We start from the raw sequence: 27,218 nt of genomic DNA, 5'->3' as shown, positions 1-27,218 counted from the left end.
AGTGAGAGGTGTGACTTGCCCAAGGTCATGGTCAGGGCCAGTCTTAGCTCCAGGCCTCTCTCTCAGGCCTGGGCCCTGGGCCCTACTCTAGGGCTCCTCAGACTTTGAAGGTCACGTGAATCACTGGGGCACCCTGTTAAAATGCAGATGCTGGTTCAGTAGGTCGGGGTGGGGCTGGACTTGCTATTTCTCACATGCTTCCGCTGCCACTGGCCTGCAAGCCACACTGGGGGCGTCACAGTCTGTACTAAGGGAGACCTTGGATTTTCAGCCCCACCCTCAGAAGCCTAGAGGCCACTGCTTTAGGAAGGGTGGGGTGCGGGTAGGGTGTGAGTGGGGAAGCCACTTCAAGAAACCCCAATCTCCATTCCTGTTCTGCCAGCCATCTAGGACACCAGAGCTGCTGGAACGTTTTATTAAGTTAAGAGGTTCAGGGAGCAGAGAGAAACACCTTTTGGGTGGCTCTGGCGGTTCTGCACCCAGCACAGCCTCGAAGGAGGCTGTGGGGCCATGGAGGCCAGCTGCTAGCTCCCTCTGTCCTGAGCCCCATGGTACGGGTCCAAATGGGGCAGGAAGTGTTAGTAGGAGGTAGGATAGGAAGAGGGTGGCAGGCTCCTGCCTCTCCCCTGCAGAGACACCCCGCCATGGCCGCTGCCTGGGCCTCCGCCAGACCCCTGGGCCAGGGCCACCAGCTCAGAAGCCCAAGCAGAGGGTGGCTGGAGACAGAGGGGGGACCAGGGTTGGAGGCACACGGCCACCAGGAATTGCTTTTTTTTTTTTTTTAAAGTATAAAGTGTTTTGGAAAAAAAGGAAAAAAACTATATAAAAATCTCTTCACATATAAAATCCTGAAGAAGGTGCAAGGTAAGACCCAGTGCGAGGGGCGCGCTCAGATACGCAGTGTGTGTGTGTGTGTGTGTGTGTGTGTGTGTGTGTGTCCGTGTGTACATGTGTGCACGTGTGTGTGTATGTGTCTGTATCTGTGTGTGTGTGTGTGGTGGGTGCAGGTGCACATGTGGCCCACAGAGGGTGGGGAGAAAGCTTGGCTTTTGACTTCCATCCAGGAGGGAAGGAGGGCGGCTGGTCCTCCAGCCTGGAGGGTCTGCAGCTGGGCGGGACCTGAAAGACAAGGTGCGGCAAGGCTGAGGCCTGGGCTGAGGGGCTGTGAGGCCACTCCAAGGCCAAGCAAGGGTGTTGAGTGCGTCTACCACCTCTCAGCCCCTCAGGTACAGCCAGATCTGCTCTTCCTGGCTCCTTCCCAAGTAGCTCAGCCATAGAGTGGCCTCTCCTGTGTGCCTTAGCCAAGTCCATGACTACTTATCAGAAAGAGGATGCTCCAGGTAGATGTGGCGTTGAAAAAGCAAAAAGAAGAACACTTTGGCCAGGTGCAGCGGCTCACGCCTGTAATCTCAGAATTTTAGGAGGCTGAGGCAGGTGTATTGCTTGAGCCCAGGAGTTCGAGACCAGCCTGGGAAATCACAGCGAAACCCCGCCTATACAAAAAGTGCAAAAATTATCTGGGCATGGTGGTGCGGGCCTGTGGTCCCAGCTGCTCAGAAGGCTGAGGTGGGAAGATCCCTTCAGCCTAGGAGGTTGAGGCTGCAGTGAGCCGTGATTGCATCACTGCACTCCAGCCTGGGTGTCAGAGTAAGACCTTGTCTCAAAGCAACCAAAACCAACCAACCAACCAACCACCCACCCACCCACCCACTTTGAGCCCTGCTAAGTCAAGAACGAGTGTAAGACTAACTGGGACAGAGGCCCGGCCTCAGCGTGCGATGTCTGTGTGTGAAGCTCAGTGGAGATTCACTGTGGGGGTCAGGGATGTGCACGCTGCATTTGCCTCCAGCCCCAAGAAGGGGGGTGCACTGAGCAGGCTGTGGCTCCGCACTGTGCCGCCCCGCTCTGGAGGAACAGGCTTAAGCTGATGCAGCAGCCTGTGGCCCAGGTCTGATGGGATCTCTGCAACAACCCCGTGTTGCTGGTTTCATCGTCCTTTTTACAGAACGGGAATTGGAGGCCAGAAGAAGGAAGTGGCCTGGCTGGGGTGGTCCAGTGAGTCCCGGGTGTGGGAGAGCCTCAGCCCCTGCCCACCCTGCAGGGCACACGCCTCGGCACCCACCTCTACTCAGCCAGGCTGTTGCGCATCGACTCCTTCTCCTGGAGGGCGGCCATGGCAAGGCGCAGGTGCTCCTTCAGCTGCTCGATCTCCCGCTCGGACCGTGTCTTGATGTGGCTCAGCTCCACATAGACGTCCTGGTACTTTCCCGAGGTGAAGCGCTTGTCCTGGGGTGGCAAGAGGCAGGTATGAGGGCATGAAGTCTCTCCCTCCAGCCCTGCCCACCAGGCACATGGGCAGCACCAGCAGCCAGACCTCCCCGCAGCTCCCTCGCTTCATCCCTCCAGGTGGCTCCCCAAGACGGCCGTGGGTCCTGGGCTTACCCCTCCCACCTCCCTGGTACCACCCAGGGACACAGGTGTCATTGTCATCCTCATCCTGTTTTAGGGGAGGAGATTTTGCCCAAGACCGCAGGGCAGTGAGTGGCTGGGATGAGAACCAGGTCAGCCTGGCTGGGTGCTCGGGCCCTTCCCGTGAGTTCACGCCACCTGTTCTTCAAGTGTGGTAAACACGGTCTGGCTCACGGGCACTTACAGAGCCACCAACACGTCCACTTCCTGCCCCAAACTGATAGAGCGCACCAGGCAGTGACATAGCAGCCAAGGGTGGGCCAGGCGGGCTGCAGACTCAGACCTGGGCTGAACCCCGACCCACCCAACTCCTAGCAACGTGGTTATTCTCACTGGAGTGCAAGCTCCCCATGGCAGAGATTTGGGGCTATTTTGTTCACATCTGTCTTCTCAGGACCTAGCACAGTGCCCAGGATATAGTAGGTGCTCAATAATAATCAATAAATTAAATAATGCTAAATAAACAGAAGCCAAGCACGGCCTTGGGGAAGTCACTTCCCCTTTCTTAGTCTCAGTTTCCCTGTCAGTGAATGGGGATGATGACACCTACATGGGAGAAGCACAGGAGAGCTTGAGGAAGGATGAAGCAAGCGGAGGGCTTGGCACAGAGCAGATGCTCACAGGATGGCATCCAGGTGGCTCCAGAGTCCCCCACGGCCCCCAGCCCAGCGGCAGGACCTACCTTCTGCATCATCTGGAGCTCATCCCGGAGGCACTGCACCTCCTTCTTCAGGTACTGGAGTTCATTCTCCTTTACGCGAAGCAGCACCTGGGGATATAGGTGCTGGACTGACCCAGGGCCAGAAGCCAGAGCTACGCTGGCCACAGTGCCCTGCAGCCCAGGTTCTCTCTGCCTCAGGCCCCTAGAATGCAGCCCCCATCTGCACAAAAACCCTCTACATCCCGGAGGCGGACTCCTCCAGGAAGCCCTCTCCAATTCCCCTGCTTTGCCTTCCCTTACTCTCACCCCTGTCCAGCCCGTGTGAATGGATATCTCACGGTCAACTCTGCTGCAGCCCTCATGAAGCACGAGGCTCTCACCTCGGGAGTGAGATGGATGAAAAGAAACCCTACATAAACCTGAGCAGGCTGAGCCACTCCACAAGGCACCTCATTAACCCCTCCCCAACCCTGAAGGCTAGGTGCTGCTGACTTGACCAAGGAAGAAACAAGTTCAGCCAGGACTGGGGAGGCTTAAAAGCTCAGACTGGAGCCAGACTGCTTGGTTCAAATCCCAGTCCAGCTATAAAAGCTTTGGTAAGGTACTTGACCTTCCTGTGTCTCAGTTTCCTCATCGGTAAATGGGGACAGTCATAGTAGCTAATGTATGGAGCTGTCAGGAAGATTAGATGAGTTAACAGACAAAAAGGGCTTCCAGAAGTTCTAGGTACAGAGTGAGCCTCACCTAAGTGTTTGTTGAAGAAATAAAATATCAGGGCCGGGCACGGTGGCTCACGCCTGTAATCCCAGCACTTTGGGAGGCCCAGGCGGGCGGATCATGTGGTCAGGAGATGGAGACCATCCTGGCTAACATGGTGAAACCCCGTCTCTACTAAAAATACAAAAAATTAGCCAGGCGTGGTGGCGGGTGCCTGTAGTCCCAGCTACTCAGGAGGCTGAGGCAGGAGAATGGCGTGAACCCAGGAGGCGGAGCTTGCAGTGAGCCGAGACGGTGCCACTGCACTCCAGCCTGGGTGACAGAGTGAGACTCTGTCTCAAAAAAAAAAAAGAGAAATAAAATATCGGCTGGGCACTGTGGCTCATGCCTGTAATCCCAACACTTTGGGAGGCCAAGGTGGGTGGATCACCTGAGGTTGGGAGTTCGAGACCAGCCTGACCAACATGGAAAAACCCTGTCTCTACTAAAAATACAAAATTATCCAGGCGAGGTGGCACATGCCTGTAATCCTAGCTACTTGGGAGGCTGAGGCAGGAGAATTGCTTTAACCTGGGAGGTGGAGGTTGCGGTGAGCCGAGATTGCACCACTGCAATGTAGCCTGGGCAACAACAGCAAAACTCTGTCTCAAAAAAAAAAAAAAAAAAAAGAAAAGAAATAAATACTAAGGCTGGGTATGGTGGCTCATGCTGTAATCCCAGCACTTTGGGAGGCCAAGGTGGGTGGATCACTTGAGGTCCGGAGTTCGAGCAGCCTGGCCAACATAGTGAAACTCTGTCTCTACCAAAAATATAAAAAATTAGCTGCGTGTGGTGGTGCAGACCTGTAATCCTAGCTACTTGGGAGGCTGAGGCAGGAGAATCACTTGAACCACGGAGGCAGAGGTTGCAGTAAACTGAGATCATGTCACTACACTCCAGCCTGGGTGACATAGCGAGACTCTGTCTCAAAAAAAAAAAAAAAAAAAAAGAAAGAAAGAAAGAAAATACTACAGTGATCCTGGCATCACACACACACATATTTTCTTACCCCAATATTTCCCAGTAAGGAAGGTGCTGGTGCCATTTTACAGATGAGCTACTGGGACTCAGAAAAGTGGAGTGATTTGCTATGGTACATGGCAGAAAGGTGACACAACGCAGGTGGGAGGGCAGAATTCTGGCTACTGGATGCGTAGTAGGTGTTCTGGCCTAGTCAGGCCGGCCCAGCCACTGGGAGACTTGGCTTTCCTGCCACAGGTGATACCCAGCCTGTGGCGGGGGTGCCCCATAGCCCTGGGCCCTGAGAACCACTGGGCTGCCTGGTGCTAGTGAGGGCACTCACCTCCAGCTCGCAGGAACTCCGCTCATTGCTGCGCCCGCAGCCGTTGCCCATGCCCTGCGAGGCAATGAAGCCACGCAGCTGGTCTATCTCCTCTGACAGGCGGCCATGCAGCTCCTGGGAGAGGCACAGTGGTCAGGGGAGGGGTGCTGGGACCCACCCGTGTCCCCCCAACCTGGGGCCAGGCCCACCTGGTTGTGGCGCAGCAGCTCCTGGCCCTCCTGCTGGCAGCGGCGCAGCGTGTGCTCGCGCTCCTCGGCCTGCCGCGTGAGCGCCCCTATCTCCAGGCACTTCTGCGAGTACTGCTCCGATAGCACCTGCAGCTCCCGCTTCAGTGCCTCCACATCTGACCTGCCCCAGAGGAAGAGCAGAGGAGAGCATAGGTTATCTTGCCCCTGCCAAGCCTGGAGTCCGGTCAAGGTAGACTCAAAGCATCCCAGGACTCTGGGGTTCCCTCTCTAGGTTTGCCTTTAGCCTGCTGTGGAGCTGTGAACCAGTGACAGCTTCTCTGGGCTACAAGTGTTTCCCCTAAGTGAGGGTGGCTTGGAGGAGCCCATCTTTTTTTTTTTTTTTTTAGATGGAGTCTTGCTCTCACTCTTGTTGCCCAGGCTGGAATGCAATGGCACAATCTTGGCTCACTGCAACCTCTGCCTCCTGGGTTCAAGTGATTCTCCTGCCTCAGCCTCCCAAGTAGCTAGAATTACAGGCTCCCGCCACCACATTCAGCTAGTCTGTATTTTTAGTAGAGATGGGGTTTCACCATGTTGGCCAGGCTAGTCTCGAGCTCCTGATCTCAGCCTCCCAAAGTGCTGGGATTACAGGCATGAGCCACCGTGCCTGGCTGGAGGGGCCCATCTTTAAAGCCCCTGAAGCCTCAAATTCCAAAACTGTGCTCTGGGGCAGGGAGAGGCCCAGTGGTCAACAGTGACACTGCAGCCCAGCTCTAGGGGAGACTAAAGAGGTGAAGAGGTGGGTGGAGGCTAGGACCAGCCAAGACAAGAAGGCGCCTGAAGGACTATCTGTGAGGACTGGCATGGGGTCTGCCTGAGGACCTTCTACTTCTGTTTCTTGCATCCATGAGACTGGAGCAGGAATCTCAGCTAGGGGCAAACTGATGTATCCGCTACCAAGGGGCCTCAGCAAAGTTTCTCAACCCATAACCATCAGGGTGGGCAGTTGGGCCCCGGCATCATCTTACTGGTGCTGCTTCCGGAGGCCATCTGGGCCCTGCTGGAGACTCCGTGTTTTGCTCAGCTCTCGGCTCAGCTCTTCCTGGTAGGCCTTCTTCATGGCTTCAATGGCTGGAAGCAGGGCAGAGAGGCACAAGAGAGACTGGAGGGGGGTCAGCAGCACCAAGTGCCACCAGCTCCGAGACGCCACATGTACTGGTGGAGACAGGACCAAGGAGTGCTATGCAAAGAACCAGGAGTCCAGAGCAGCCCAGGCTGTGTCATAAACTGAGTGGCTTGGGGTAAGCTCTCAACCTCTCTGAGCCCATCTATTAAGGGAAGATAATCCTGTTGGATGGACCCTGCTGGGGAGACAGTTCAGTGTCTGACCATTGGTACCTCCTGTTCTTGTGATTCCCAGGTAGGACCCCACCTAGTATACCCCCTCTGCAGACTCTGAGGGCTCTCAAACAAGGCCTATCTGCTTTGACCAGCCTAGTGGTCAAGAACTCAGGCTCCACAGTCAGCATAAATAGATGTGACTTTGCACAGGTGACTTAACCCCTTGTGCCTCAGATCCCTTATCTGGAAAACACGGATAGATTACAACAGTACCTTTCCTCCATGGGGTTATTGGAAGGTGTGTGAAGCATTTAGAACAAAGCATGGCTCAGAGTAAATGCCCCAACATTAGCTCCTGCTGGCTTTATTCTCAGATTGTGAGCTCCTAAGGACTGAAACTGAGGCTTTTTTTTCCCACTCAGGGCCACCCATGGTTTTACCCACAATTCTAAAATCCAAAACTTCTGAACATTGAAACTTTCTCCCCTTCTTTTTTTTTTTTTTTTTTGAGACGGAGTCTCACTCTGTCACCCAGGCTGGAGTGCAGTGGCGCAATCTCGGTTCACTACAACCTTTGCCACCCACTTTCAAGCGATTCTCCTGCCTCAGCCTCCTGAGTAGCTGGGATTACAGGCGCCTGCCACTGCGCATGGCTCATTTTTGTATTCTTAGTAGAGACAGGGTTTCACCATCTTGGCCAGGCTGGCCTTGAACTCCTGACCTCGTGATGCACCCGCCTCAGCCTCCCAAAGTGCTGGGATTACAGGCATGAGCCACAGTGCCCGGCCCTTTTTTTTTTTTTTTTTTGATGGAGTCTCGCTCTGTCACCCAGGCTAGAGTGCAGTGGTGCAATCTCAGCTCACTGCAGCCTCCGTCTCCTGGGTTCAAGAGATTCTCCTGCCTTAGCCTCCTGAGTAGCTGGGATTGCAGTTGCCCACCAACACACCCAGCTAATTTTTGTATTTTTAGTACAGATGGGATTTTACTATGTTGGCCAGGCTAGTCTCGAACTCCTGACCTCAGGTGATCTGCCCGCCTCAGCCTCCCAAAGTGCTGGGATTACAGGCATGAGCCACTGCACCGGGCCTCTGGTAAATCTTTTGGTGGCAATCCCCACCCTGAATGGACATGAGGCTATTTATGGTCTTTATTATTCCACTTAAGTGTGATTTTTATCCATTTCACAGCAGAAACCTTAGTGCCAGATTACAGGGCGAAGTCCAGACTCTGCTGAGGGGGAAGGGGTCTCTAACACATGCGGCTGCAAAGGCGATCTTCCTAAAATGCAGAGCACACTGGCCCCAAGGCTGGGTTCGAGTGCATGAGCACTTGGCACAGCACTGTCAGGTTGTGAGCTTCAGATCATGTGACATTGGCCAGCATTTCTATTGTTCTGCAAACCCCTAGTGATGCCTAGGAATGTGCCAGGCACACAGCAGGTGTGCGGTGGCAGAAGAGGAGGGAACTGTCCAGGATGAAGGGTGCTCCCGTGGGAAACATGTGGGGCCCAGTGCCTGGCACACAGCTGGCATGGACAATGCTCACACCTTCCCCTGCTCTCCCCAGGGTCTGGCCCATGTGCCCAGGGAGAAGGCACTCCTATGAGGACAGGGGATGCAGCTGATCAGCCTCTCCCCCATGCATGTGGGTAGCGTGTGCCTTTAGGCAGACTCTATGGTGGCTGCAGGCCCCTGAGCAGGAGGAGTCACCACCTATGGTAGTGGTGGTGTTGGGGGCGGGGAGGGTATCGTTTACTGCCTCAGTTTCCCTTTTTAAGTAGGGCTACAGGCCAGTTCTTGGAGCTTCCAACCCCTACTGACCCTTTACCCCAAATGTGGCACTGAGACCCCTACATCTTATTTGATAAAGTCCTCCCCAGTTTGGCTAGTAGGAGCCTCAGCACAGAGGCTCAGAGCCCAGCCAACTGTGCCCCACCCAGGGTCCATACCTGAGGCCGTGGCTGCCGTCTCCTCAGCCAGGAGCCACTCCTTCTCCTGCTGCAGCTGCTGCAGCTCCCGCTCGTGGTGCCGCTGCAGCTCCTCCATCACCTGCTGGTGTGAGGACTCCATCTCTGCCAGGCTGCGCTCACATGCCTCCTGTGGGCCAGAGGCCAGGGTGTCACAGGCTGCCCCGTTCCTCTGGACAGAGGCCCTTCCCCAGCCTCCAGAGGAGAAGGCTCAGGGGCAGGTACACCACCTCCTCCTGGGTCTCGGCACCTCCAGTCTGCACCTGCTCCTGCTCCCACCCCCACCCCACGGCTCCTCATTCACAAACCTCACCTTGTCACTCCTGCCTCAAGCCCTCCAGGGACTCCTCATCCTACAGAGTCAAGTCCCTGTTCCCAAGGCTGACCTTTACGGTCTCATCCCTGGCCTTTCTCTGCCAAGCAATCTTACAGTTATGGTTGCAGCACGTTCACACCTCTGAGCTTTAGCTACTCCCACTGCCTGGAATTTTGTGTGTGGTTTTTTTTTTTTTTTTTTTTTGAGACACAGTCTTGCTCTGTTACCCAGGCTGGAGTGCACTGGAGCAATCTCAGCTCACTGCAACCTCCGCCTCTGGGTTCAAGTGATTCTTCTGCCTCAGCCTCCTGAGTAGCTGGGACTACAGGTGCCCACCATCACGCCCAGCTAATTTTTGTATTTTTAGTAGAGATGGGGTTTCACCGTGTTAGCCAGGATGGTCTTGAACTTCTGACCTTGTGATCCGCCGGCCTTGGCCTCCCAAAGTGCTGGGATTACAGGCATGAGCCACCGCGCCCGGCCTGGAATGTTTTTTTGGCAACTTTACCTCCCTCTCCTAGCTCTGTCTCTGGGCAGCCTCTCCCCTGCCTCAAAAGGTTCTACCTCTGCCAAACCATAAATTCCCTGAAGACCGAGAACATCTGACTGGCGCAGTCCCCAGGGTCTAGGCCAGGGCCTGACATGTGGCAGGTGCTCAGTAATGAGCTGAAACCGATGATGTAATACAAAATAACGCTTAGTAGACAAGATGGGCAAGTATCTCAAAGACTAATAATACCCACTGCTGGGAGTGTACGCCATGACGGTGTGTGTGGGGGGTGGTCCGGTGGCATCATCACATTTTGCGACCCCACTGGTTGCCCTAGTAGGTTCTCTCCTAGAAATGATCCCACAGAAAGTCGTATGTGTACAGAGACTTTTGGAACAAGGGTATTCCCTACAGCAAGGTTGGTAACAGATGAAAACTGGAAACAATCTAAATCCCTATCAGGGGAACTCTTGAATAAATGATGGGATGGAGCTTGACAATGGGCCACAGGCAGCTGCTAGACAGAGTTTTTGTGTGGATGCTGTGGAAAAAGATCCCAAAATGAGGTGGTGAAAGTTGGCTTTTGACACTACACGTGGTACGATCTCACTCACGGGAACAAACGTGCAGACCTGTCCATCCCAGTGAATGGACGCGAAAACACAGAAAAGGTAGGGAGGATATTGTGGGGGGCAGAATGATAGCCCCCCAAAGTCGTCCACATCCTACTCCCAGGATCTGTGACTACGTCATGTTACGTGGCAAAGAGGAATTCAGGCTGCAGAGGGAATCAAGGTTGTTAATCAGCTGACCTTAAAATCGGGAGATTATCCCAGATTATCCCTCAAGCCCAGTGTAATCACAAGGGTCCTTAAAAGTGGACGAAGGGGGCAGAAGCGAAGAGTTCAAGGGAGGTGTGACCAGGAAGGGATGGTCAGAGTGACGTGGCAGGAGAAGGACTCGACTTCCCCTCTGCAGGCTTTGAAGATGAAGGAAGGGGCCGAGAGCCAAGGGACGCGGGCGGCCAGCCGGAGAAGGCACGGGATACAACGAGTGCCTGCAGAGGAACACAGTCCTGCCCATGCCTTGGCTGCAGTGCGGCAAGACCCGCGTTAGACTTCTCGCCTACAGAAGCGTGAGGTAATACATGTGCATTATTTAGGTAGCTGTGGTGACAGGTTACCAGAAACTGATAGGCAGGCGGCAGTAGCCACCGATAGGACCCCGGGGTGGCAGCTGGCAGTGGAGGGAGTGTGAGGGTGTTGATTTCCAGCCTTTCAATTTGTTTAAATTATTTTTGAAAATGTAAACGTTTCTTTTAATATAATTAAAAAATGTTTAAGGTCATTAAAAAGGGAAGGGGAAGAAGAGCCAGGGAAGAAACTAAGGCACAGAGGGCCAGATGAGGGACTGTGTCTCCCCCACGCAAAGGCCACCTCCCCAACTCTCCAGAAGCCACACCTGGGGATGATTTGATGGAGGAGTGAGGGCCAAGAGCTTCACGTGGCGACAGGAGTGTCTGTCCCCTGGCTTCTGTTCCTGCTCTCTTTATATGTCTCCTGGCTTAGGACAACAGAACATGGCTTTGGACCTCAGAGGGGGTCTTCATCCTGGCTGTGCCTTGGAGTGAACCTGAACAAACCCCTCGCCCCCTCTGAGCTTCAGTCTTGGCATCTGTAAAGCAGGCCTCACAGGACCAGCCCCCGAGGCTCCCTGGGCACGGGAACCCTGTGCACAGAGGGAGATGGTACACCAGCACCCACCAGTGGGGAGCCCAGCAATGTGGGGGTGGGCACTGCTCTTCTGAAAAGGGCCAGACCAGGCAGGCAGACCCAGCAGCTCAGGGGTGCAGGGGCTGACATCAGGAGGTGGGACTCAGCTGATGAAGAGGGGCTCCTAGGGGCTCTCTCACCTACCTTCCTGAGTGGCCCAAGGTGTCCTGATCCTGGCTGCCACCTCTGACATGGACATCAAAATAGATAAAGAAATGCCTCTGTCCCCCACTGCAATAGTGGGGAAGGGTTCTCTTTACCAGACGTCCAGTGGGTGAAGCCCCAGACCACCCGACAGCTGTCCTGCAGCAGCAAGCCCCCAACCCCTGAAGGAAGGGCACCCACTCAGCCTGAGATACCAGCTGGGGAATCCCTCCCAGCTGTCACTCCTCCAGGTCCACCGAGTTTCCATCCGCCTCCTCCCGTGCCTGAGGGCGACACAGATGACTCAGCTCCTCTTCTCTGCTGCCCTCCGCATCTGGGGTCACTCCTCCACCTGCCTGGTCTTCAGCTCTGTTTCCCAATTATTCCCTTCTCCCCTCCCACCTGCTCCCCGTGCCCATCCCACCCTAACGGGACGAAACACTAACAGACTTTGGTGCACCCAATGGGGCACCTGGGGACCAGAACGCCTGGACTCCAGACACATGTCTGCCTATAGCTCAAAGGTCACACCCTTCTGTGGGCCTCAGTTTTGCCACCTGTAAGCTGAGAAGCCAAAGCAGTGCCTTTTAAACGTCATTGTAGTGGCAGAGCCTTTATCTAAAGGAAATCTAAAGCTGGCTCTATGAGTAAAATGGACAAAGGCGGGCCAGTGCAGTGGTCACACCTGTACTCCCAGCACTTTGGGAGGCCAACATGGGAGAAGCACTTGAGCCCAGGAGTTCAAGACCAGCCCAGAGAACATAGTGAGACCTTGTCTCTACAAAAAATTTTTTTTAATTAGCCAGGCATGGTGGTGTAGCCTGTGGTTCCTACTCAGGAGGCTGAGGTGGGAAGACTGCTTAAGCCCTAGAGTTTGAGGCTGCAGTGTGCCTCTGTGCCACTGCACTGTAGCCTGGGTGACAGTGAAAGACCTCATCTCTAAAAAAATTAAAATAAAATAAAATAAAATGGAGGAAGATGAAGCCGCTCTGATTATAGGTGGGTACGAATGGGTCCCAGCCCCACCCACCCAGAAAGCAGCCCCTGGAGCTTCTTAGAGCAGAGTGCAGGCAGAAGCCCCCTGGCTGGGGGCCTCGGAGGCCCTCCCACCTGCCTCAGCTGGGGTGTTGGGCCCCCAGCTCCCTTCTCTGCCTCAGGGTGGGAGGCTACAGGGCACAACACTGGCTCCTCCCCTGCCCCTCCCAAGGACAAGGTAAGCCCCCAGCCTCACCCTCTGCGTCCCACCCCAACTCCCCTGCCTGCTCCTCTATCAGTGGAACCTCCATCCACTACTCGGCCCCAGGACGGTCTCCGGGCTTCCCTGCAGCAAAAGCCCCAGCCTCAGGGCCCCCAAAGGCCCCTCTGCCTTCCGTAGATCTGGTCATCCAGTCCTAAATTCTCCTCCCTCCAGACTCCTGACATTCACCCTCCTTCAGCCATTTCCTAACGCCTTACACCTGGCCCTCTCCCCAGCCCCCTCCACTCCAACATCACTTTCCTGATATCACTGTCTGACCCCAAACCTCCGAAAGTCTGTGGAATGAGCTTCTAACTCTTTTTTTGTTTGTTTTGTTTTTTGTTGCTGTTTTTAGATAGAGTCTCACTGTCACCCAGGCTGCAGTGGCAGGATCTCAGCTCACTGCAACCTCTGCCTCCCGGGTTCAAGCGATTCTCCTGCCTCAGCCACTGGAGTAGCTGGGATTATAGGCGCCCACCACCATGCCCTGCTAATTTTTGTTTTTTTTGTTTTTTTTTAGTAGAGACAGGGTTTCACCACTCTGGCCACACTGGTCTCGAACATTTGACCTCAAGTGATCCTCCCACCTCACCTCCCAAAGTGCTGAGATACAGGCATTAGCCACCGTACCAGGCCAGAGCTTCTAACTCTTAGCTCAGCACTGGAGGCCTCCACAAGAGGCACCAACCAGCCTTCCTTCTCATGCCCCAGCCAATGCCTTCCTGAGAGCCCCCTCATGATGTGACCTCCCCTTGGAAACTTCTAGAAGGCTCCTGCTGCCTAGGGCCTGGATCTCAGCCTTCTTTTCTTTTCTTTCTTTTTTTTTGAGATGGAGTCTTGCTCTGTCAGCAGGCTGGAGTGCCGTGGCGCAATCTCGGCTCACTGCAACCTGTGCCTCCTGGGTTCCAGTGATTCCCCTGCCTCAGCCTCCCAAGTAGCTGGGACTACAGGTGCGCACCACCACACCCAGCTATTTTTTGTATTTTATTAGAGACGTAGTTTCACCATGTTGGCCAGGTTAGTCTCGTTCTCCTGACCTCGTGATCTGCCCACTTCGGCCTCCCCAAAGTGCTGGGATTACAGGCGTGAGCCACTGCGCCTGGCCCCTGCTTTCCTACTTTAGATAATGGTGTGATAACTACAGACAGCTGATTGTCAAATTTTTAGTAATTCTGTGATGTAGTTGTTAAGCACAGCCATTAACAATGAAATTTATATACTTTAAATTAACTACATTAAAGACAAGGCAATAGATACTCAAATTTATTACTTCCTAAATATTTCACTGTGTTTTATTATGCGTGCTCTTAGGGTCAATCGCATCTACCGTATCTGCATGGTGGAAATCCCAGTGAACAGTGTGACATCTCTTCCCAACTCTGTGTGCAGGGACTCTGTGCTGGGGAGGCAGCACCGGCCACCGTGGGAGGGTTTACACTGCAGGATTGGTAAACATTACACATCAGGGCTTGATTTATTGTTTTGTTGATTGTCTAGACTTAAGCAAGTGATAAGAAAATGCTCATAATGCAGATTAAACTTAAAACTATGTCACATCTATAACCATTACATTGTAAATAGAACAAAAAGTTGCAAAAATATACTTAATAGAATATTCTCAAATATTCTCAATAGAAAACTACTATCTGATTTAGCAAAGAAGTAGCTGACAACGTGGACCAGTAAAGTTTCAACAAATGTCTTCTCATCTTACTCATTACCACAAACAAAAGTGTCAACCAGTATACATGTTAAAACAAACCCCATTTGTTAATTAGTTGTGGATACAAGAGTATGGAAAAAAATCACTGAAAACATTCTGAGAAAAATCCATTTGCTATACGGAATTCACAATAAAATTATATATTTTTTATTTGTAAATTGTGTACTAAGTATTGTTTTTATGGGTAAAATTTATAATAAACTTATATATGTGTACACACACACGTTTTTTCTAGAGTGTTAGTTTGTCCTAGTTGTGACAACCAAAAGTATTCCCAGACACAGCCAAATGTCCCCAAGGGGGACAAAATGGAACCCGTTGAGAACCACTGTCCTAGGCAGACGGTGCATTCTCTGAGGGCTACTGGAGGCTCCCCTGTCCTGCAGACCTCCTTGTGTGGGGCCTCGGCCTAGTGGGCCTTGGCAGGATTTCCCTGTGTTCAGGGAGTGACTCTCGGGGCCACTAGCCCCCCACTTCCCCGGGGCAAGGGTCCGAGTGCAGAGTGTCACACGGGGACTCACACACAGGCTCTGCAGTCAGCCGGACCCTCGCTCAAATCCCACCTTTGAGACCTGCAGGCGGGGTGACCTCGGGCAAGTCACATAACCTCTCAGAGCTCAGTGGCCTTGTCTGTAAAACGGGCACAGTGATCACGCCCACCAGCTGTGGGGAGAGTAAATGAGATGACGCATGTCAAATGCCCCACACAGGTTCCAGCACACACAGGAAGGGCTCCCAAAATCTCGGCTGTTTCCTGATAACACGGCAACCAGAAACCTGCCTCCTCCCCCTGAAAAACAGCCCCCCAGCCTTACCTGTGAGATGTAGCCCGGGGGGATGTGGCCATCCTCCTGGGATCTCAGTGTGCTCTGAGGAGCCTCCCCTTGGAGACGCCACGCCTCCAGCTGGGCCCGAAGAGCCTGAACCTACGAGGAAGAAGGGTGGTCAGTGGGGCCTGGAAGCTGGGGCAGGGCTGGTGGAAGGCAGTGAGGAGCCCCCAGGCTTCCAGCTCCACATGGATACAAGCCCAGCATCCCTGGAAGGCTTAGAAATGGCTCAGGGTTAGAGAAGGGCAAGCAGCCCTGGAGTGAGACGTGGCCAGGGGACACGCTGGGCTGTTTCCTGGATGGCCAGGTCAATGACCTGGGAGATCCTTGGCCCAGAGAAGGCTAGACAGGGTTAGGAACAGGAAACTGTGGTCACAGATGTTTACGCATCATGGAGGTGACAGAGGAAACATCTTTGAGCCTCAGTTTTCCCGTCAGTAAAACTGCTGAGGTCCATCCTAGGGGTAGAGGCCGCTGTGAGGATTCCATGAGTCAGTGCACGCAGGGAGGCCACGTGCAGAAGATGTACAATAAACGGTCTCTCCCTTCTTCTTCTTCTTCTTTTTTTTTTTTTTTTAATTTGAGACAAAGTCTGGCTCTATTGCCAGACTGCTGGAGTGCAGTGGCTTGATCTTGGCTCACTGCACCCTCTGCCTCCTGGGCTCCAGCCATCCTCCCACCTCAGCCTCCCAAGTAGCTGGGACTACAGGTACGCACCAGCACGCCCAGCTAAATTTTGTATTTTTTTGTAGACATGGGGTTTCGCCAGGTCGCACAGACTGGTCTCAAACTCTTGGCTTCAAAGGACCCTCCCACCTTGGCCTCCCAAAGTGTTAGGATTACAGGTGTGAGCCTGGCAGGCCTCTCCCGTCTCTTCCCACTTCTTTTCTCTATGGCTGCTAAGGGCAGAACTAGGGGAAAAAAAAAAAAAAAAACCAAACCAAACTACTAAGGTCTAAGGAAGAAGATTCTAGTTCGCAGGAGTGTGGGGTGCACACTCACAGCAGATCGGGGTGAGCTCCCCATCACTGTAGGAGTGCAAGACAAATGCCAGGGCATGAATGCAGGGACTGGAGGGGCGCTGGGGCAAGGGGCCTCCTAGAGAGCCAGCCGTGGTGCCTACCTCCTTCTCCAGTGCCTCGTGGCCGTCACTTGGGGGCCCTCGGCGCTCTCCGCGGCTTTGGTTGAGCAGGGCAGTGAGGGGTACCCGCTTATTCTCCCGCAGGGGCAGCTTCTCCAGCTCTTGCCACTTCTTCTCAATCTCCTCACTGAGCCGGTTTTGCTGGTCCTCAGTCAGGGGGGCACCCAGGCCCCGGCGCGGCCCCTCACCAGCTGGCACCTCTGGGGTCCTGCTGTCTGTGGCCTCAAACCACTTGCGCCGCTCCTCGGAGCGCTGGGCCAGGTCCCGCTCCAGCTCCTCCTGCTTGGCCAGGCGGTCAGGAGTGCGGGCCGGGGTGCGGGCCCGCTGCGGGGAAGCCTGGGTCAGCGGGGAGAGCTCCACGTAGTCCAAGGCCTGACGCTGCCCATCCGCCTTCCGAGGGCCACCCCGGCTGATGACCTCAGAGCCCGCCCGCTGCTCCCCTGCCTTCAGGGGGCCCTTCTGGGTGCTGTAGCTGTGCAGCGCGTTCTCCTTATTAGAGTCCGAGAGCCTAGGGCACCAGCAGAGCCACGTCAGGTGGGTCCTCACCCCCTCAGTCCCACAATGAGCACTTTTGGAGCGACACCTGTGTGCTAGGCCCTGCGCCAGGGGCTGGAGACAGACCCCAGGGAAGAAAGCAGCCCGACCTGAGCTTCCTGGTTAACAGACCCCGGGAACATCCCAGCTCCACCTCTTGACAGCCCAGGGACCCACCAGGATGCCTGGCTTCCCTCGCCCCCTCTTGTTTTTGCTTTTCAAGGGACAGGGTCTCACTCTGCTGCCCAGGCTGAAGTAGAGTGGTGTGATCATAGTTCACTGCAGCCTTAAACTCCTTAACTCAAGTGATCCTCCTGCCTCGGCCTCTGGAGTAGCTGGGACTATAGACATGCACCACCACGCCCAGCTAATTTTTTAAATTTTTGATAGAGGTGGGGTCTCAATATATTGCCCAGGTTGGTCTCGAACTCCTGGGCTCACGCGATCCTCCCACCTCAGCCTCCCAAAGCTCTGGGATTACAGGCGTGAACCACCACACTGGTCCCTTCGCCCTCTTTGAGCTTCAGTGACCTCATCTGTAATGTGGGACAGCGACGCCTCTCACAGGATGGATGTGAGGACGGGGTGGGCGAATGTGGAAAGCAGGCAGGGGGCTTTTTGCAAATGGTGATCAATGAGTTGATGTAGGAGACCAATGTCCCGGGTTCCCGAGGCTCACAGTGGCAAGGGGGATGCCCACAGTCGCTGCTGATGGGGTGAAGGCGGGACCTCGGGGTGCACAGAACACAAGTTGTGGAGACTCCGAACAACTATGGCAATTCTCTTTATCCACAGTCTTGTCATAGCTGGGTACGTGGTCACCCTGCCAAAAACTACACTTGCAGTATTCCCATAGCTACTTGTAGCCATGTGACCATAGGCTGCCGAGTGGGTGTGGCAGGTGGCTCCCCTGAAAGGGCAGAGCGAGCCTCACCAGGCCAGGACTGCATACCTCAGGGCTGTTCTGAAGGGAGACATGAACATCTATCTTGATGAAGCTACTGTGCCTGGGGTTTCTTTCTTAAAGCAGCTGGGCCTATACGCTAAGTAACAGTCCAACTGCACAGTGCTTCAGAGTTCACAAAGTGCTCTGGGCACATCCTCGCACATGTACAGACATGACATGCTAACGTGACAGATGGGGACTCTGAAACCTAGACGGGAAAGCCTCTGGCCTAAGGCTGAATAGCTGCGGTGTGGCCAGGCTGGGGGACTCAGCCTCCGGGCTCAGGTGATCCTCCCACCTCAGCTGACAGACACACCCCACCATGGCCAGCTAATTTTTAAATTTTTTGTAGGGACGAGGTCTCACTATATTGCCCAGGCTGGTCTTGAACTCCTGAGCTCAAGTGATCCTCCCGTCTCAGCCTCCCAAAGCACTGGAATTACAGGTGTGAGCCACTACACCTAGCCCAGCCCCCTTTAATACCACACTCTGTTCCCACTGCCCAGCAGCTCCAAGTCCCAGCCCGCCATGGACATCTGGGGTTTATACTGTGCGGGGCTCTGCCACTGGGTAACTCAGCCCTCCTGCCCCAGTACCCATGGCAGCCTACAGAGGGAGTGAGCTCCCATTCCTGGGAGGCGTGGCCACCAAGGTCAAACTACCTAACCACCCCTTCCCAACACAGGCTTAGACACGGCCCCCACGGCACAGGCACAGAGACACAACAGCCACCTGGCAGGGGCTGTTGACTCACAGGCATCTCCTCCAAAGAGAAGAGGCCTCATCACATTTGGGGAGGCAGATCAAACCTCAAACCTTCAGTGTACTTCTGGATGATACCGAGAATGCTCACTACTCTCTTCCCATGTTGTTGACAGAGAAACGAGGGCCCAGAATGTGCAGCCCTCAAGTGAGTGCCTAGAAACCCACTCAGGGACGCAAGGGTAAGTGCCTCCCTCAAGGCCCCAGTCCAGCTTAGTACATACTTGGTGACATCTGGGGCTGAAGTTGGACGCACGGTCTTTCTCAGAGCCTCAATCCAGTTCCGCCGTATGCCCGAGGTCATGGCCGATAAGGTATAGACAGCATCCTTGGTCTGCAAGTCCACCGCACGGGTAGGTTGCCACACGGCCAGCCCCATGACTCCTTCCCCACTATGGACCCCAGGGAGGGTGGCCCTTCCTTCCCAGGATGCATCTAAGGTCTTCAGTCTGGGGTGGGCAGGGAAGGGAACCTCCCTTCCATTGGCCTGGGAAGAGCCCTGCTGGCTCCAGCATCTCCCCCAGATATGCTAAGTGTTGGCATCACAGCTCCGGCTCTGAAGACAGAGCCTCTGGGTAAATGAGTGAAAGGATCCAGTCTCCATGGTGAGCCATGTTCAACACCAAAACCTCCCCCAGGGGCCTCCAGCCACGCTGCCCACCACCAGCCCCCAAGCTGCACGCAGCCTCACGTGGATCTGGAAGCCATAGTTGCGCTGCACCGCGTACTCAGTGACATCCGTGCAGGAACGCAGGTCGATCTCACCATCCAGCTCATCTGCCTGGAGAAAGAGGGCCCACTATGGTCCGTGTGGGCCCTGGTGTGACCCACCCCAGTGACCCCAGCCAGGTCACCCCAGGCCCTTCCGGGGGTTCATCAGTACACCCATGGCCTCACCTCCTCAGCAGTGGAGTCTCTGTAATATTTGAGACTTGAATCTGTCAGCACAAACCAATGTTTCTTCCACTGCGAAGTAGAGGTGGTGGTGAGCGAGGGGGAGGGAGGCTGCAAGGAGGATGGAATGAAAGAGCCAGTGTGTGATTGTACAGGTGTCCTGTGTGGCTGCCAAACTGACTATTCTGCACACAGGAGGGGTGGGGAGGCAGAAAATGCCAATTTGAGACCTGGCCCCTCCATTTCCTCTCTGAGCCTCAGGGGTAGCATCTGTGAAATGGGTTGGCTTCCCCTCCGTAACCACACCCTCCCTTTCCTTCTTGGAGCTCCTTTTAAGATTGCCAAGGCTCCTCAGGCACCCTGGACCCAGTGCAGACAGGGAGGGGTGATGACCTGTGTAAACCAGTCAGGGACTTAGCGGGGCCAGGATATCACGTCTTTTTCTGTGTTCCCCCAAATCATCACCATGGTCAGGGACAATGGTCCCCTGGGAAGTAGGACTGGATGGAGCCCTGGAGTAGGAGTGAGTGCCAGGCATGATCTGCTGCTTTTTTTTTTTGAGAGACGGAGGAGGCTTGCTCTCATTGCCCAGGCTGGAGTGCAATGGTGCAATCTCCACTCACTGCAACTTCCCCCTCCTGGGTTCAAGTGATTCTCCTGTCTTAGCCTCCTGAGTAGCTGGGATTACAGGTGCCCGCCATCATGCCCAGCTAATTTCTTGTATTTTTAGTAGAGATGGGGTTTCACCATGTCAGCCAGGCTGGTCTCGAACTCCTGGCCTCAGGTGATCTACCTGCCTTGGCCTCTCAAAGTGCTGGGATTACAGGCGTGAGCCACCGCGCCCAGCCTCATGGTCTGCATCCTGAACTATAGGCTGGCTACCCGTATCCGCAGCGCGTGAGAGAGCACTAACCTGTAAGTTTAGGATTTGTGATTGGGTGCCTTCCTGCAGTGCCTGTCTCTGCTCCAGCTGGGGTTAGATTGGCAGGACACGTAGGAAAGGCGTGGGGGCACCAGAACAGCCCGATATTATGCCAAGCCCAGCCCACCTCTGGGCTTCTGGTCACTCCACTGGAATGCCAGTCGCGGCCTGCCCACTGCCAGGGTCAGTGCATGTCACCTGGTCCCCAGCCCTCCTGGGGTTCCCTCACATCACCAAGCCCTGTCTGTGCTGTTGGATGTTTCAAGTACTTAGTATTCTCTCCTCAAGAAGACGGTAAGTTTTCAAGGGGCATGCAACGATGATACCTTCTGCTTCTTTCCACATTGCCTCCCTGAGAAAAAGAGTCTTGTACCCAAGAGTTCCGTTTTTCGCTGTGTGCCTTTAGGCAAGTGTCTCCACTTCTCTGAGCTTCAGTCTTCTGAACTGTAAAGTAGGGCTACTAAGAAGTCCCTAGAGCCGGGCACAGTGGCTCGTGCCTATAATCCCAGCACTTTGGGAGGCTGAGGTGGGTGGATCATCTGAGGTCAGGAGTTCGAGACCAGCCTGACCAACATGGAGAAACCCTGTCTCTACTAAAAATACAAAAAAAAAAATTAGCCAGGCATGGTGGCACATGCCTGTAATCCCAGCTACTCGGGAGGCTGAGGCAGGAGAATCGCTTGAACCTGGGAGACGGAGATCGCAGTGAGCCGAGATTGCGCCATTGCACTGCAGCCTGGGCAACAAGAGTGAAACTCCTCCTCAAAAAAAAAAAAAGAAGTCCCTACACCTTCTGGTGAGGAGAGCAGTGCCTAACCCTCTCTTGTGTGTATGGCTGTCATGTCCCTTGGCATAGGGATGGACACCAGGTCGTTGGGTTTGTTCTGGGAGGCCAGGCCTCTTAGAAGCATTTTGCTCTCACTAAGTAAACGTAGTTGCTGCTGCAGACCTCAATTGCCTCTCTGTAAAGTAGGACAGGGGTTCTATGCCAAGAGGTTTCTTTAGCTCTTCCAGGCCTAGCCTATGACTGTCTGAGATGGAAGCTGGGTGGAGCTCCATGGGCCTCAGGTGTGCTGAGTTCTGAGCCTGGGTCTGCCCAGGTGCTCCTAGGCCTGGAAGAGACCAACACCCTCATGGGCCCGTCTCCTGTCTGTGCACCAAGGGGTTGGGCTGGCTGAACTCCCAGGGCCCTTCCAGTTCGGACATTCCAGAACCCTGTGATAGAGGATGAGTAATGGCCAGCTCTGGGTGGGGCCTGTAATCCCTCTGCCCTCCGGGGACCCTGGGTGGGGAGGCAGGAAGGGGTCACTGGCGGGGTGCCGGGCTTTGTGTGAGCCTAGAGAGCAGCCGCCAGGGACGGCGGGCAGGCAGTGGGTAGGGAAGGCTGTGAGCTGGAGGGAATAAAACATGTGGGCCGGAAACACAATGAAATCCCCTCTGGCTCAAAGCCCTCTCCGGCATGCAGGCTGCACGCAGACCAGAACAGCAGGCACATGCAGGGCAGGGGTGGGGAGACGCTCCTGCCCAGGCAGTGTGGGCAGGGAGCCAGCCTGGCAGCCGAAAGAACAGAGCTAGGGAAACGGCCACTGTCCCTGCTGGGTCCAAGGACACATATGCCAGAGGAAGGGAAGGATCTTTAGCTGAGCCCACAGTAAGTGCCAGGAGCTGTGTGGCACCTGTATGTGCTTGATCTCTGACCTTGTTATCCACTCTGGAAAGAATCGCCATTATCCATTATGCCCATGTCACAGATGTGGCCACTGAGGCCTAGAGGAGGCTTTGACTCAACCAGTGGGGCTCCAGGTGGGTGAAACCCCAGCACCTGCGCCCTGAGCCCCACCCCCTCAGGCCAGGCTTTAGGAATCTGTGTCTCGGACCAGACAGCTTCTATGAGACCTTCCACCCAAGATCCTCAACTCCCACCCAGGCTCCTACTGAGGTGGCAGGGCCAAGAGACTCTTGATGAGATCAAGGGATGGGGCACTGGGTGTGAGGGGCTAGACGGCCCCTTGCTGTGATCCCTTTTACACACTGCAGACTGCTCCAAGAGGCAGAAGCCTGATGGGCAGCCTCCGCCCCTCCCAGCCCCTCCCCCAGGGTTCTCACACCAGCCCCAGCCCCACCCCCACTCCTGGGCTGCCCAAGGGCCCAGCAGCAGCACAAGCCAGCTTCCTCCCCTCCCGCCTCAGTCCTCTTACCTCTCCAGGCTCGTCCAAGATCGACATCCATCCCTTCTTGAAGTTGAGCAGATCGGGCTGTGGGGAGATGAGGAGAGAGGTGAGTTGGGTCCAGCAGGAAGCCAACGGGGGCTGGGGAGGGGGGCGTGCTGCACCCACCCTGTCCCCAAGTCCTGTGGGACCGAGCTCCTGGGAAGCCAGCCAAGAGGGCTAAGGCCCTAGGTAACCCCCAAGTCCAAGCAGGCCTCCTAGCCACTGAGGCAGCCTTGGCCCCTTTCCTGATAGTGGCACTCAGAGAGTCGAGAAGTTGGGCTGGGTGGCTGGCACACACACCCAGATGTCCCAGGGGCCTCTCTCCAGCCGACCCCTCACCCAAGAGTGGGAAAGAGGGGCTGGGAGGACTCTGCCTGTATAGAGACCCCTGAGAGCTCAGAGGGCAGTCCAGACCAGCAGCACTGCGCGAACTGTCCAGCTCCTCCCTCTGACGAGGACCAAGTGCCCCACGGACCCTCCCATGGGCCCGCCAGTTCTGCCCTTTCCTCGGCTCCAGGAGACTATGGGAGGTGGAGCCAGTCACAGGCTGGGGTCAGAAACCCTCTGGTCCCCGCCTAGATCTCTTTGGGAAGGGTCAGTCCTGGCAAGCCCTACCTTCCGGGTGCCGCCCAGGGGGGCACAGCCCCGGGGTCTGGGGGCTACCAGCTGCAGCATGTCCCATGGAGACCTGTGCCAGGCACCCCCACCCAGGCCTAGATAAAGAAGTTGCTCATCCCGGCATTTTTCTGACCATGCTCATCTAGTGGGTGCCAACCACCAGACCCTCCCTTCCTGCTAGGGAGATCTTTCTCATCTAAGTCCCGGTCCCTCTGCAGTCTCCGCTCCTGCCACTGGCGGGGAGGAGGTGGCCACCTGTTGCCATGGCTCTGAGCCTACCTATCAGCCCCTACATCGAGGCCTCACCAGGCCAAGGTGTCTGGTTGCGGGCAGAGAGCGGGTGGCATGGCTCAGTGGGGTGGGCGGTGACAGTGGCAGCTGGAAACCAGAGCCACCTTGCCTGGCCACCTCTTCCGACCCACCCTCCACCCACGGAGCCCCTTCTCAGGTATAGGAAGTGGACCAAGGGGGGCTTGGGGCAGCTGAAGATCCAGGACCCCCCATAGCCACAGTTGGGGGACCCAGTAGGTTGGCATCCCAGCCCCTCCCTGCATACCTGTGTAAGGGAGAGACACAGGCTCTGCTCAGGGCCGAGAACCCCTGGGGCTGCATTTGTCCCGCTGCTCTGTATTCTGCCCACCCCGTCTTCCACCTGAGACGGAGGCTGCCCAGGGCGATCCCAAGCTAAGAATGAAGATTGGTGACCACAGCTGGCTCCACTTCCCCTCAGTCTGGGACCTCCTGTGGCCCCAGCGCCTTGCAGGGGGCTTGACCACAGCAAGACTCAGGAAAAACTTGCTGAGGAAATATCTACCCCCTGGTCTAAATTTCTGTGCTTTTTGGGCCATCTCCCCAACCCCCACCTAGCCCAGAGGAGCCAGGCTTCCTGGGCCCATAGAGCTGGCACCACTGGGCAGTCCCAGGCGAAAGTCCCTGGGCCAGGGCTGGGAGATTGGGGCAGGAATGACAGGCTGTCAGGCTGGAACCTCTAGGGCTGCCTGGGAAGTGGAGTCACTGTGACCTTCCTAAGTCACATCCCCTCTCTGAGTCCTGGCTGCCTGATGTGGCAAATGACGGGGCGGTCCTCCCCTCCCGCAGCTTCCGACAGGACTGAACGTGTCTGTACAAGGAGAAGCCTGGTGATCCTCCAGAGCCCAGTACAGATACATCACATACCATGTCAGACACGCCATGACACAGTGACCTTGGGGATAGAAGGTCACCAATTTCAGTTTTGTTTTGTTGAGACAGGGCCCTGCTCTGCTGCCCAGACTGGAGTGTGGTGGTGTGATCACAGCTCACTGCTGACTCAACCTCCCGGGCTCAAGCGATGCTTCCAAGTAGCTGGGACGACATAAGCACTCCACCATGCTCAGCTAATTTTTTTTTTTTTTTTTTTTGTAGAGATGGGGTCTCCCTATGTTTCCCAGGTTGGTCTCAAATTCCTGAGCTCAAGTGATCCGCCCACCTTGGCCTCCAAAAGTGCTGGGATTACAGGTGTGAGCCAATGTGCCCGGCCAACCAATGTGAGTTTTTAAACTGGCAGGGAAACCTGTCCCCAGGGTCAAAAGGTCTGATCATCTAAATCTCCCACGATGCCCCTTCGTACAGGGCTCTTCAGGCCCAGCTACCTCTTCTTCACCTGCTAGAAGCTCAGTTTCTCCTTCGGCCTTTCAGGAGTACTGGCAGGTTCTCACAGCCCCGCCTCCTACCTGGCCAGGGACACAGCCCCTCTACGCACCCTCGGGCTGGCGGGACTCACTCAAAAAGGCTTGGTATCCCAGGCTTGCTTAACAGTTCCAGGGACGGCTCCAGGTGGCTTTATTTATTTATTTTTGAGATAGAGTCTCTGCTGCCCAGGCTGGAGTGCAATGGCGCCATCTCGGCTTACTGCAACCTCCACCTCCCGGGTTCAAGAGTTTCTCCTGCCTCAGCCTCCCAAATACCTGAGATTACAAGCGGCCGCCACCATGTCCAGCAAATTTTTGTATTTTTAGTAGAGACGGGGTTTCACCATGCTGGCCAGCTGGTCTCGAACTCCTGACCTCAAGTGATCCATCCACCTCAGCCTCCCAAAATGCTGGGATTACAGGCACACATAAGCCACTACACCTGGTCTCCAGGTGGCTTTAAAACAAAGTCCAGCTGCCTCAGGATGGCAGGGAAGCCTCATCACACTCTTCCAGCCTGGCCTTCCCTTCCTGAGGGGCCCGTGTTTATACCACTGCATGTTCCTTGCCAATCACAACACACCAGGACTCCGGGCCCTTCATATGTGCCGTGTCCTTGGCCTGAAATACTAGGCTTCCTCCTCCTCTGGTGACCAGGCGAGCCCCTACTCAGGCCTTAAGACTCAGCTTAATGGCCACCTCTGGGGTCCCTTCACAGTCCATGCCACTCACCGAACCACCAGCCGCCCCTGTCCTGCCCTCCCACGGCCCCTCTCAGAGGCCTCTGTTGCATCCATGACTATCTTGAGGCCCTTTACTTATCCTTCACAGGCTAGACTAGATGCAACTCACAGTCAGGGGCACACACTGTTTACCTGCCAGGACCCAGCACAGATGGGGGCTCAGGGAGTGTTTGCAGAAATTTCTTTTTTTTTTTTAAGCATCAGGCACTGTTCTAGGCCAGGAAATTAGCTGTGACCAAGAGCTGTGGCCCCTGCTCTGGTGGACTGTAGGAAAGAGACAGTAAACAAGGGACCAAATATAATTTGATGCCCATCAGGCGAGGGGGAAGGCTGCTCCAGGAGCAAAGCTGCACCCAGGCAAAGGCAAAAGGGGTGGAAGAGAATCCCAACTCCCTGAAGCCCCAGAGCTTCACACACTCACACACCTGTGCCACTTGCTCTGTAGGGATCCCTGATTCAGGGCAGGGGGCCAGGGGAGGAGGGTGTGAGGCGGGTACAGGAGGAGCACCAGCTGAGAGCAGGCTGAGGTCTGCATGGCAGCCAGGATGAACTCAATGAACACTATTAATGGTGATCATAGCCTCCTCTCTGCTCTAAAACCTTTCATGGCTCCCTATTGCCCCTGACAAAGCCCTAGCAGTGAGGCCCTCCTCCCCAGACCCCTTCCCTATGCTCTTGTTACTTCTCAAACACGACCACCCGCTTCTGTCCACACTGCTGTCTCCTCGCTAGTCCATCTCTGCCTGACGAGGCCCTATAATCACAGGAGGACACCTCCCTCGGGAAGGCTCCTGCCACCAGCAGGGATGTGCTGTCCCTCTTCCAAGCACCCCACACGCTGCTTCCGGCAGCCTTACCCTTGCTCAGCACGCGCTGCCCCCAGGACAGGCAACTGTGAAAGAAAGCTGGAATGGACCTGGATACAAATTCTGGCTTGGCCTGGGACTCAGAGTTACCTGGGGCATGACACTTCACCTCACCATATCTTGGTTTCCTCATCTGTTTGATTAAGATGTTACTACCAACCTTCAAGGATCAAATCTGGTAACGTGAAAGCACCCGGCTGAGGGCCGGGCAGGCACTCGGTGGGCAAGGCAACCTCTCTCCTCCTGGCTCCAGGACACTGACTCAGCTCCTCCCCCCCACATCCCTTCTGCTCCTGACAGGGAAGGGGAGGCTGCTGACGACAGGAAGGGCCAGCGGGGAGGTGGCAGGATGTCCAGGAGGAGGCCGAGGAAGTGCAGGCAAGGCGGTCTGGCTATCACACTCACAGGGCAGGGGCTACGCGTGCCACGCCCCCCAGCAGCCCAGCCCACTCCTCCGCAGGGTCTCCACTCCCCTGAAAGAGGACTACTGGCGCCTGTGCACACACACACCCTGCTCATCCTCCCCCAGGAGAGCCACTGGGCTGTCAGAGCCTCCCTGAAGCACTAGCCAGAAACCAAAAGCAGCCCCACCCCTCCCTTCCCGAACATCACGGTCAGTGGGCCAGAAGGACCAGGAAAGGAGCTACTCCTTCCCTTATACTTGGGGTGACCTCGGGCAACTCACCAGCGCCCCTCCCCAAGCCTCAGTTTATCCGGCTGTGAAGTGGGGAGTCCAGCGA

The 27,218-nt window shown here is 55.3% G+C and overlaps 1 protein-coding gene across 3 annotated transcripts in view; it reads right to left on the bottom strand.

Moving 5' to 3' along the window:
• Window positions 1-399: 399 nt before the first annotated feature.
• Window positions 400-27,218, bottom strand: part of TRIOBP (TRIO and F-actin binding protein) — a 76,974-nt gene continuing 50,155 nt past the window's right edge. For 2 of the 3 annotated variants that reach the window (XM_054469698.2, XM_054469696.2), the window contains 13 exons: window positions 22,570-22,626; window positions 19,453-19,560; window positions 19,247-19,336; window positions 18,780-18,889; window positions 16,296-16,821; window positions 15,161-15,271; window positions 8,646-8,793; window positions 6,385-6,487; window positions 5,378-5,537; window positions 5,190-5,303; window positions 3,152-3,238; window positions 2,123-2,286; window positions 400-1,119 (listed from right to left, as the gene is read on the bottom strand). In XM_054469698.2, coding sequence (XP_054325673.2) covers window positions 2,125-2,286; window positions 3,152-3,238; window positions 5,190-5,303; window positions 5,378-5,537; window positions 6,385-6,487; window positions 8,646-8,793; window positions 15,161-15,271; window positions 16,296-16,821; window positions 18,780-18,889; window positions 19,247-19,336; window positions 19,453-19,560; window positions 22,570-22,626 — 1,776 coding nt within the window. In that variant the 3' untranslated portion in view covers window positions 400-1,119; window positions 2,123-2,124. Of the gene's footprint in view, window positions 1,120-2,122; window positions 2,287-3,151; window positions 3,239-5,189; window positions 5,304-5,377; window positions 5,538-6,384; window positions 6,488-8,645; window positions 8,794-13,865; window positions 15,009-15,160; window positions 15,272-16,295; window positions 16,822-18,779; window positions 18,890-19,246; window positions 19,337-19,452; window positions 19,561-22,569; window positions 22,627-27,218 lie in introns of those variants that run through there. The other variant, XM_054469697.2, reaches the window with a different exon arrangement.

Source organism: Pongo pygmaeus, chromosome 23 (genome assembly GCF_028885625.2).
Source record: "Pongo pygmaeus isolate AG05252 chromosome 23, NHGRI_mPonPyg2-v2.0_pri, whole genome shotgun sequence".
Taxonomy (NCBI): Eukaryota; Metazoa; Chordata; class Mammalia; order Primates; family Hominidae; genus Pongo; species Pongo pygmaeus.
Note: the sequence above shows the minus strand (reverse complement) of the source record. Positions and strands in the feature narration are given on the sequence as shown.